Raw genomic sequence first — 12,487 nt, 5'->3', positions numbered from 1 at the left:
GGACCCTCAATACCGAGAGATAGTCATCGGTGTGGTACCCTCAATACCGAGAGATAGTCATCGGTGTGGGACCCTCAATACCGAGAGATACTCATCGTTATGGGACCCTCAATACCGAGAGATAGTCATCGATGTGGGACCCTCAATACCGAGAGATAGTAATCGGTGTGGGACCCTCAATACCGAGAGATAGTCATCGGTGTGGGACCCTCAATACCGAGACATCCTTTGTCCTTTTCCCACCACTGACATACTTCAGAGCTTCAGCTCTTCCATGTTTTTCGCGAAATGAAATGTGTAATCTTACGTAGGTGCTGTTCAAGTGTCTCATGGTCTGCGAGCTGCCAAGACATCCAGCCAACAGCCCATCTGGGAGCTAGCGTAACTCAAGTCTCAGCAAGTTATCAATGAGGAAGTAGCGGAGGCTGGTACAATTGTAACATTTAAGAGGCATTTGGATGGGTATATGAATAGGAAGGGCTTGGAGGGATATGGGCTGGGTACTGGCAGGTTGGACTAGATTGGGTTGGGATATCTGGTCGGTATGGACTGGTTGGACCGAAGGGTCTGTTTCCATGCTGTATATGACTCTGGAAAAACAGACAAAATACTGCTGAGGCTGGAGAGGTTAAATAAAGGCAATGTGCACAGGAGAAACTGAAGAGGTCAAGCAATATCGATAGGAAGAGAAACAGTGTTAACTGTAGTGATGGAAACAATGTTAGTAGGTGGATGTCATAGAATATGAGTTCCCTGATTGGGGCTGTTAACCTGGTCTAATTAGGGAGCCCTGGCTGACACACACAAACATGAGAGGCAGGGGTTCTGTTCACTCTGAGAGCAGGCTCTGAGCTGGCAGGGTCAGTGTCATATATTATCTACATGTAAATAAAGGGTGACTTGGTGATGGATACCAGTCTTTGTGGAGTTACTTCATTCACATTTTCAGTTCAATGTGGCTCTTTTTCAGACTCCAAAGCAGTGATATTGACGTCAGAACGTGAACTGTTTCTCTCTCCTCTGATGCTGTGAGATCTACTGAGCTTCTCCAGCACTTTCTGTTCCTATAACTGAGACTTCAAACCTTGGTCAACTCATTACAGCATATCTTCAACACCACGCTCCTGGATTTATAGGATTAGATTCCTTTTCATTAGCTAACATGTTGAGAACAGAAATTGTAAATAGCTTTTTTGTCCCTTTCACACTTTGGTCATAGCTCGATTTTTCTTCAGGTAGTTGACATCAAAGAGTTTTTCTTTGCAGGTGTTCTAACTTTTGAGGGCTCAAATCAAGAAAAAACAATCCAAAACAGTTCAAATGCTCTGAGGTTGTGAAAGGCACTGTATAAATGCCAGTTATATGTTTTTCTCTGGTCAGAATTCCCTTGAGGTAAAGATGTCCTACTGCCTCCCAGCTCCTTACCTTCATGAATGAGGTCATGGACAGATTGGGATTTTCTCATGGTCGCACTCGGTGACACGGCTGGACTTGGGTGTGCAGACACCGACTGCACCTTCACTGATCCCCCAATGAACACCTTCCGGGTTTCCAGAGCCAGGTTCCGCTTCCTCTGGCTGTACATCGCCCGGACAGATACCGACTTGTCAGGAACAGCACCGGACTCTGTGCGAAATGGGGCTTTCACCGGAGTTCTCCCGGGGACGGAATTCAACGCTGAACTGAAGTTTGGTGCGAGCTGCAGAAAAACGCAGTGGAATAAATTAATTCCATAAGGAACTAGTTTCAGGTAAAGGGCAAGTCTGGCACGCTGCCCCATTATTTGAACCTATTTGAAAACTGCCATTAGGCTGGTCCACTTTCGTACCTCCAGTCAGAGAGGCTAGTCAGTAAGGTCTCAGTGTAGAAATCCAGCTCCACTATGATACTTGTTACTAATACCTCCAAAAGCAGTAGCTCAATATCTATCATGAAGAATTGCATCATCAGTGTTTCCATGGATGTATCTCAGACCCAACATCACCACTGGACCAACACTGCCAGTGCCTCCAGTAAAGGTGACTTTGCTGACAATACCTACACTAGATTGACTCACCAATATCCCCCTCTTTTATCACACTGTGGGTGGTCTATAACTCACTACTGGAAGGGGTAGGACCCGCAGTAGGCATCTCTGCCTGGAGGCACTGATCTGTAAACACATCATTTTCATCCTCTTTTGGAATACTGCATTCAATTCTGGTCTCTCTGTTATAGGAAAGATGTTGTGAAGCTTGAAAGGTTGAGGTAAAGATTCACAAGGATGTTGCCAGGGTTGGAGAGTTTGAGCTATAGGGAGAGGCTGAATAGTCTGGGGCTGTTTTCCCTGGAGCTTCGGAGGCTGAGGGGGTGACCTCATAGAGGTTTATAAAATCATGAGGGGCATGGATAGGATAAATAGACAAGGTCTTTTTCCTTTGGGTGGGGGAGTCCAAAACCAGACGGCATTGGTTTAGGGTGAGAGGGGAAAGATATGAAAGGGACCTAAGGGGCAACTTTTTCATGCAGAGAATGGTACATGTATGGAATGAGCTGCCAGAGGATGTGGTGGAGACTGGTACAATTGCAATATTTAAAAGGCATCTGAATGGGTCCATGAATAGGAAGGTTTTGGAGGGATTTGGGCCAAATGCTGGCAAATGGGACCAGATTAATGTTGGACATCTGGACAAGTCGGATTAAAGGGTCTGTTTCCATGCTGTACATCTCTATGACTCTAACTGAAGTGTTTTCTTCTGTGAACAATTCCCCTCATCAGAGATTAATCCAACATGGCTGAGAACAAAGACACACTTTGAGTCAAAGACACAGAACACAGAAGGGGGTCACTCCTTTCCCTTGCTGCCTCTATGAAGAAGTTAACCAATCTGTCCCACTCTCCTGCTCTCTCCCCATGAGCTACTAAACTTTCCCCTTCAAGAATTGATCCAATTTCCTTTTGCAAGTTGCTACTGTTGAAACTGCTTCTGCCACACTTCCAGGAAATGCATTCCAAATCAAAACTTGCTATTTGCAGGTTAATGTTTCCTCATGTCAACTTGGCCAATCACCATAAATCCCAGGAAGCAGTTACCCCAAGTACGCCTTCAGACTTTTCCACGCCAGGCTCAAATCTGCTTTTAACCCTCTCTTCTTGAAGCCAAACAATCCCTGCGCTTTCAGTCTCTCAGAATAACTAATGACCTTCAGTCCTGACACCATTCAAGTGAATTCCTCTGCACCTTCTCTAAGTCCTTGTCTCCAGAGCAGAATTGATGTACATCTGGGAAACTATAATCATAGAATCCCTACAGTGTGGAAACAGACTCTTCGGCCCAACAAGTCCAAACCAACTCTCAGAAGAGTAACCCACCCAGACCCATTCCCCTACCCTGTATTTACCTCTGACTAATGCATCTAACCTACACATTCCTGAACACTATGGGCAATTTAGCACGGCCAGTTCACCTGACCTGCACACCTTTGGATTGTGGGAGGAAACTGGAGCACCCGAAGGAAACCCACACAGACACAGGGAGAATGTGCAAACTCCACACAGCCTGAGACTGGAATCAAACCTGGGTCCTTGGTGCTGTGAGGCAGCAGTGCTAACCACTGAGCCACCGTGCCGCCATAATATGTATGAACAAAAAACATTGGGGAAATTCAAAATGAAGCAGGCCTTACATCATCTGCTGGTTTCTGATCATCATTCCTGTCATTTTTCAAATCTTCTTGCTTCTGAAGTTCTCTCTTGTCTTCAGTCTTCACTTTGAAGACCTCTCCTCCTTGTTGTCCTAAGTTTGAGCCGGGGAATGTAACGTGGTTGGATCTGGGCTCACTCTGCGGGACGGCCTTGGAACTAATATCAGGAGAGTTCCTGCAAACAGTCAACAGTTTGAATACCAACACTATGGTAAAACAAAATGGTTGAAAATGTGTTGCTGGAATCCTGAAGAAGGGCTTACGCCCAAAACGTCGATTCTCCTGCTCCTTGGATGCTGCCTGACCTGCTGCGCTTTTCCAGCAACACATTTTCAGTACTGATCTCCAGCATCTGCAGTCCTCACTTTCTCCTAAGACAAATGGTGTTGGGGAAACTAATGGGATTAAAGGCTGATAATCTACACCCCAAAGTACCAAAGTACCCTCGAAATACTGAATTCATTGGTCAACTTTCCAAATTCTAAAGATGCTGGATCAGGCTTTGCAGATTGGAGGGTGGTAAACGTAACCTCACTATTTAAAAGGGGAGGGAGAGGACAGAACAGAATTACAGACTGGCTAGCCTAGTATTAGTAGTGGGGAAAATCCATTCTAAAAGAAGTGTAAACAGAACATTTGGAAAGCATTTAATGGGAATAGACAAAATCAGCATGAGTTCATGAAAGGGAAATCTTGCTTAACTAACCTTTACTGGAGTTTATTTTTGAGGACATGGCTAGTAGAATAGATAAGGGAGAATGTGTGGATGCAGTTCAAGAAGGCTTTTGATACCTGACAGTAAGAGGCTAGTGGACAAAATAAAAGGAAATAGAATTGGGATTAATATATTGGCATGTATTGAGAACTGCTTGACAAACCGGAAACAAATAGTGGGGATACGGGGAAGATGATGTCCTGGTGACTGTTAATCCAGTGACCCAAGTGATATCCTGGGGACTGAGTTCGAATCCTGCTTTGGCAGATGGTGGAATTTGAGTATAATAAGAGTCAAATGATGACCATGAATCCATTGTCAATTGTCCCAAAACCCCATCTGGCTCACTAATGTTCTTTAGGGAAGCAAAGTGTCATCCTCACCTGTGTCATCCTGGCCTACATGTGACTCCAGGTCCACAGCAATGTGGTTGACTCTTAACTTCCCTCTCAGCAATTAGGGATGGGCAATAAATGCTGGTTTAGCCAGGGACATCCTCATTCCATGAATTTAAAAAAATTGGTCTCTTTCTGGGTGACCAATGGTGTACCACAGGAATCAATGTTTGGGCCCCAGCTTTTCCCAACAAACACCAATGACTTGGTTAAGGGAACCAAATGCAACACCTCCAATGATAACAGGGTGGCCGAGGCAAGTTGAGTTTGGGGACACGACCACATCACAGATGATGTAGATAAAGGTGAGGCTTCAGTGCGAAAAACAGAAATGTATTATTTAAATGGTGATAAATTGGCCAGTGTGGATGTACAAAAAGATCCCAGTGTCCTTTTACAGCACTCCATAGAAGTAAACAAGTTGGTGCAGCAAGCAATTGGGAGAGTACATGGCAATACCAGCCTTCATTGTAAAAAGTTTTGAGTTCAGAAATAGGAATGTTTTAGTGCAGTTATATAGGGCCTTGGTGAGACCACACCTGGAGTATTGTGTGCAGTTTTGGTATTCCTGCCTAAGAAAGGATATATTGGTATAGAGGCAGCACATTGCAGGTTCATGAGGCTGATACCACAATACTGTCCGAGGGGGAAGAGATTGATTTGACTCGACCTGTATTCGATGAAGTTTAGAAGGATAAGAGGGGATCTGCTTGTAATATATAAAATTCTAACAGGACTGAACAAACTAGATGCCGGGAGGATGATTTCCCCGTTTGGGGGAATCAAGGGCCACAGATATCTGGATATGAAGTGTGATGCAAAGGACTGAGATGAGGAAACACTTCAAAGAGTAGTGAACCCATCTACTACAGAAGGCTAAGGAGGTCAGGTCATTCAGTATGGTCAGGGGACGAGATTGATACTTGATACACCAAAAAGGATGTGGAAAAGATGGGAATATAGCATTAAGACTGAGAATCAGCCATGATCATATTGAACAGCAGATTAGACCTGAAGGGCTGAATGGCCTACTCCTGCTTTTCACTTCTTTGTTATCAAGTAGGATATTGGCAGGAAGCCCATTTTCGGCAAATGTTTTGAGACCTTGTACTCTGATAACAGCGTGACTTTCGCTAAATAGTTTCAGCACTAGGATGAAATGAAGTGGTCAATCTGTTAAGGTAAACTGGAAACTTCCTTCTGCCTGTGTTCAGCTGAAACTGAGACCTGCCAAAGGGTTTATCACAATGGGTGGGGCCAGAGACACACTCGCTCTTTTACACACACACACACACACACACTCACACTCACACAGTGACACACACACTCACTCATACACACACACAGTGACACGCACTCACACTCACACATACACACACAGACACACACACACACACACACCTTTACCCCTTTCTTTTCGATATAAATCTACCATTCTCAAACATGGATTGTGACCAGATTGAAGTCTTCAATACATTAACAGGAAACGGCAGGCTAGAACAGTACAGACTGACAATTAGGGCCAGATCCTTCAGGAGACATGTTAGCAAGCACTTCTCTACACAAAAGGTGGTAGAGTATTGGAACTTCCAACCACAAACAGCTGTGGATGCTGGATCAATTATTAATTTTAAATTTGCGGTAGATCAATTTTTGTTAAGCAAAGATATTAAGGGGTATGATCCAAAGGCAGATAAATGAAGTTAGGCCACAGATTGACCATGATCTTATTAAATGGTGGAACAGACTCAAGGGCTTATGATTCAATAATGTGGGTTTCTGACTTGAAGATAACATTATTCACAGAAGCGAGAGTGCAAGAGAGAGAAAATGCGAGGCAGGAGAGAGAGACAGAGAGAGAGAGAGAGAGAGAGAGGGACAAAGACAGAGTGAATGCAAGTGCAGGACACAGATAGAGAATATAAGAGAGAGAGAATCCAAGAGAGAGAAGAATGTGAGTGAGAGAGAGAGAGAAAGAGAGAGAGAGAGAGAAAAGAGAATGCGAGAGAGAGGAGAGAGAATGTGAGGGACAGTGTGTGAGACAGAGACAGAGAGACAGTGTGCGAGAGAGAATGTGTGTGTGTGTGTGTGTGTGAGAGAGAGAGCATAGGGGTGAGGGCAGAAACAGAGAGACCGCAAGACAAAGAGTGAAAGAATGAGAGAAATGCATTTTAGTGGAAACTTTCAGGAAAATACTTCTGTAAACAAATGGAATCGTGGGAATAACTTTGGCCTGGATCAGTGATTGTAGTCTGGATTGTACCTGAGTATTTTCAGTTCAGAGCTACAGACAAGCTTTTAACTGATGGTTTATCTTATCATCAGTCTCTCCTTTTCCATGTCAACTGTTTGTTGTGTCAGAGTTAGCACAGAAGGAGGCCATTCAACATTAGGAGAAAGTGAGGACTGCAGATGCTCTAGATCATAGTTGAGAGTGTGGTGCTGGAAAAGCACATTAGGTCAGGCAGCATCCAAGGAGCAGGAGAATCGATGTTTCGGACAGAAGCCCTTCATCAGGAATGAGGCTCTTGGGTGAGGGCTGAGAAATAAATGGGAGGGAGTGGGGTGTGGGTGAAGGTAGCCGAGAAAGCGATAGGTGGATGAAGGCGAGGGGGAAAGGTGATAGGTTAGAGGAGTCAGTGATGGATAGGTCCGGAGGGCAGTGCTGGGTTGGAACCTTGGGACGAGGATAATGTTGGGGGGAGGGGAATAAAGGGGAGTTGAAGTGGCTGAATCTCTTCAGCCATGTCCTAAAACAGGCTCGCTACCACAGCCACATCTCCTTCCTCAGTGCCTGCCTATGGAACTGTCTGATCCCACATGGACCATATTCAGGCCAACCCAGTTTGGACCTGAACAGGGTACCCTGTATTTTTTAAAAAATTTTTTTATCCCTTCCCACGTGGTTGACAGTGCCCTCCAGCCCATCTCCTCCACTTCATGCACCACCGCCCTTGAACCCCACCCTTCCCAACGCAACCAACCTCCGCATACAACGCATCATCCTCAGCCACTTCTGCCACCTCCAAACGGACCCCACCACCAGAGATATATTTCCCTCCCCACCCCTATCAGTGTTCCGGAAAGACCATTCCCTCCACGACTCCCTCGTCAGGTCCACACCCCCCACCAGCCTACACCCCACTCCTGGCATCTTTCCCTGCCACCGCAGGAAGTGCAAAACCTGTGCCCACACCACTCCCCTCACCTCTGTCCAAGGCCCCAAGGGATCCTTCCACATCCGTCAGAAATTTACCTGTACCTCGAACAATGTCATCTATTGCATCCATTGCACCCGATGTGGTCTCCTCTACATTGGGGGGACAGGACGCCTTCTTGCGGATCATTTCAATGAACATCTCGGGGACACCCACACCCACCAACCCCACTGCCCCGTGGCTGAACACTTCAACTCCTCCTCCCACTCTGTCAAGGACATGCAGGTCCTAGGTCTCCTCCACCGCCAAACCGTTACCACCCAACACCTGGTGGAAGAACGCCGCGTATTTCACCTTGGGACCACACGGGATAAATGTGGATTTCAACAGCTTCCTCATTTCCCCTCCCCCAACATTATCCCAGTCCCTAGCCTCCAACTCGGCACCCCCTCCCCCCCACCTTCATCCACCTCTCACTTTCCCAGCTACCTTCCCCAAAACCCACCCTCTCCCATTTATCTCTCAGCCCTGACCCACAAGCCTCATTCCTGATGAAGGGCTTATGCCCGAAACATCGATTCTCCTGCTCCTCGGATGCTGCCTGACCTGTTGTGATTTTCCAGTGGCACACATTCAGCATTGGTCCAGAACGACTCGAAGTGTTTCGCATTGATTCTCAATTCATAACCTCCTCTCCAAACCTGCACTCTCTCCCAGCGCCAGCTCTCTCCCAACCACTCGTCAAGCTCACCACGCCCAGCAATATTCTCACTCAATGAGGATTTTTTCCAATCACAATCCTTATGACACAAGCACGGTCCTCCTTGTAACACTGGCATCATCACTATAACACAGTCACGCACACCTTGTAACACAGGCACCAACTTTATAAAATAGGCACACTTACCCTGTACCATAGGCACACCTTCCCTACAACACAGGCACACCCTCCCTGCAACACAGGCACACCCTCCCTACAATACAGGCACAACCTCCTTGAAACACAGGCACACCCTCCCGGAAACACAGGCACACCCTCTCTGCAATACAGGCACATCCTCCCTGCAACACAGGCACACCCTCCCTGCAACACAGGCACACCCTCCCTGCAACACAGGCACACCCTCCTTGTAATGCAGGCACACACTCCCTACAATACAGGCACACACTCCCTACAACAGAGGCACATCCACCCTGAAACACAGGCACACCCTCCCGGAAACACAGGCACACCCTCCCGGAAACACAGGCACACCCTCTCTGCAATACAGGCACATCCTCCCTGCAATACAGGCACACCCTCCCTGCAACACAGGCACACCCTCCCTGCAACACAGGCACACCCTCCCTGCAACACAGGCACACCCTCCCTGCAACACAGGCACACCCTCCCTACAACAGAGGCACATCCACCCTGAAACACAGGCACACCATCCCTGCAACACAGGCATACCCTCCCTACAATACAGGCATACCCTCCCTACAATACAGGCACACCCTCCCTTCAACACAGGCACACACTCCCTACAACACAGGCACACCCTCCCTGCACCACACTCCCTACAACACAGGAACACCCTCCCTGCAACACAGGCACACACTCCCTACAATACAGGCACACCCTCCCTGCAACACAGGCACACCCTCCCTGCAACACAGGCACAACCTCCCTGCAACACAGGCACAACCTCCCTGCAACACAGGCACACCCTCCCTGCAACACAGGCACACCCTCCCTGCAACACAAGCACACCCTCCCTGCAACACAGGCACACCCTCCCTGCAACACAGGCACACCCTCCCTACAACACAGGCACACCCTCCCTGCAACACACTCCCTACAACACAGGCACACCCTCCCTGCAACACAGACATACCCTCCCTGCAACACAAGCACACCCTCCCTGCAACACAGGCACACCCTCCCTTCAACACAGGCACACCCTCCCTACAACACAGGCACACCCTCCCTGCAACACACTCCCTACAACACAGGCACACCCTCCCTGCAACACAGGCACACACTCCCTACAATGCAGGCACACACTCCCTACAATGCAGGCACACCCTCCCTGCAACACAGGCACAACTTCCGTGCAACACAGGCACACACTCCCTACAACACAGGCACACCCTCCCTGCAACACAGGCACACCCTCCCTGCAACACAGGCACACCCTCCCTGCAACACACTCCCTACAACACAGGCACACCCTCCCTGCAACACAGGCACACCCTCCCTGCAACACAGGCACACCCTCCCTGCAACACAGGCACACCCTCCCTGCAACACAGGCACAACCCCCCTGCAACACAGGCACAACCCCCCTGCAACACAGGCACACCCTCCCTGCAACACAGGCACACCCTCCCTGCAACACAGGCACACCCTCCCTGCAACACAGGCACACCCTCCCTGCAACACAGGCACACCCTCCCTGCAACACAGGCACACCCTCCCTGCAACACAGGCACACCCTCCCTGCAACACAGGCACAACTTCCCTGCAACACAGGCACACCCTCCCTGCAACACACTCCCTACAACACAGGCACACCCTCCCTGCAACACAGGCACACCCTCCCTGCAACACAGGCACACCCTCCCTGCAACACAGGCACACCCTCTCTGCAACACACTCCCTGCAACACAGGCACACCCTCCCTGCAACACAGGCACACCCTCCCTGCAACACAGGCACACCCTCCCTGCAACACAGGCACACCCTCCCTGCAACACAGGCACACACTCCCTACAACACAGGCACACCCTCCCTGCAACACAGGCACAACTTCCCTGCAACACAGGCACACCCTCCCTGCAACACACTCCCTGCAACACAGGCACACCCTCCCTGCAACACAGGCACACCCTCTCTGCAACACAGGCACACCCTCCCTGCAACACAGGCACACCCTCCCTGCAACACACTCCCTACAACACAGGCACACCCTCCCTGCAACACAGGCACACCCTCCCTGCAACACAGGCACACCCTCCCTGCAACACACTCCCTACAACACAGGCACACCCTCCCTGCAACACAGGCACATACTCCCCCTATAATATAAGCAACACACGCCTGCAATACATCCCCTGCTACACAGGCACAGACTGCAGTACAGGCTTATATGCCCTTTTGTTTAATAGAGTCACAAGCTTCTTTAACTGATTGCCATTAGCTACTTGATTTGACTAATAATTTACATGATATTCGAGAAGCACAGAGTTGACCTCCCTCGACTGACCTGAAGCTGGATGCCAGCGACTGAGACAGGAATCTTGCTGAAATACTGAGCCGAGGGTTCAGCAGCTCTTCAGTCTCTTTTGCAAACAAAGGTTTCGGGTGGTCCAGTCGGCGGTCGGATTTCACTGTCGGGGTAATTTATACGTTATTAAAAGTGCAGAACCAAGGCCAGGATGCTCAATGCAACGAGGCAGTCTTGCTGCAGGTTCGAGTGCCAGCGAAGATTCTAGAATCTTCTAGGGTGGGAAAGAGGACCTTTATTTCTGAGCTGTTATCGGTGTCCCTTGCCAGCCACCCAGAGGGACACATTTTGTCCCTCAACAATCACCACCTGGCTTTCTGCGCTACAGCTGGGTGAGGGGGCATAGGATAGATGGAGGCCAAGCGGTAACACTTCACCCAGGCTCAAGACCCAAGTTCAAACCCCACCATGGCAGCTGGTGAAATTTAAAAAGTCAATCAAAGCTGGAATTACTTCAGTTCGATGGTGACTACGAGACTATCATCAACTGTCATTACAAAAATAAAACCCAACTCGTGTTCTTTAAAGAGAAGGAAACTTGCTGTGTGGCCTACAATGTGACTCCAGCATGATTGAATCTTAACTGCCTTCTGGAATGGCCTACGACAAATCTGGAATAAATTACTAGTCCTAATAAAAATTAAACTCACAGGTCCTTGAAGGTGGTGTCACAGGTAGACAGGGTAGCGAAGAAGGTGTTTGGTACATTTGCCTTTGTTGGTTAGTGCACTGTCAGTTGGAGCTGGGAGGCCATGATGTGGCTGTACAGGACATTGGTAAAGCCGCTTTTGGAATACTGCGTTCAATTCTGGTCTCTCTGCTATAGGAAGGATGTTGTTAAACGTGAAAGGGTTCAGAAAAGATTTACAAGGATTGGCGGGCTTGAACTAGAGGGAGAGGCTGAATAGACTGGAGCTATTTTCCCTGGAGTGTGGGAGGCTGAGGGGTGGCCTTATAGAGAGGGTGGTGGATGTGGGGAAATGAGCTGCCAGAGGAAGTGGTGGAGGCTGGTACACCATTTTCAGGCAGTTGATTTTCATGGTAATTGGCGCAGTCACTGGAGTTGGAGAAATCAGCACAGGGTCACCCTTACTTTGATGAACCTCAATGGACAGTCAAGGGTCAAAGTGCACGGTGTCACGGTAGCTGGACAGAGGAAGATGGACATAGATCTGGCTCTGATGGTGAAGTTGTCAATGTACATGCAGAAAATGGGGCAGCATAGTGGTCCAGTCGTTAGCACAGCTGCCTCACAGTGCCAAGGAC

At 48.5% G+C, this 12,487-nt stretch overlaps 1 protein-coding gene across 3 annotated transcripts in view; it reads right to left on the bottom strand.

Annotated features, from left to right (window-relative positions):
* mapkbp1 (mitogen-activated protein kinase binding protein 1) overlaps positions 1–12,487 on the bottom strand; it is a 229,896-nt gene that overhangs the window by 14,925 nt on the left and 202,484 nt on the right. For all 3 annotated transcript variants that reach the window (XM_072569283.1, XM_072569284.1, XM_072569285.1), the window contains 3 exons: positions 11,201–11,324; positions 3,667–3,859; positions 1,426–1,699 (listed from right to left, as the gene is read on the bottom strand). In XM_072569283.1, coding sequence (XP_072425384.1) covers positions 1,426–1,699; positions 3,667–3,859; positions 11,201–11,324 — 591 coding nt within the window. The remainder of the gene's footprint in view (positions 1–1,425; positions 1,700–3,666; positions 3,860–11,200; positions 11,325–12,487) is intronic.

The sequence above is a fragment of the Chiloscyllium punctatum genome, chromosome 4 (assembly GCF_047496795.1).
Source record: "Chiloscyllium punctatum isolate Juve2018m chromosome 4, sChiPun1.3, whole genome shotgun sequence".
Taxonomy (NCBI): domain Eukaryota; kingdom Metazoa; phylum Chordata; class Chondrichthyes; order Orectolobiformes; family Hemiscylliidae; genus Chiloscyllium; species Chiloscyllium punctatum.
This window is presented reverse-complemented; position numbering and strand designations above follow the sequence as displayed.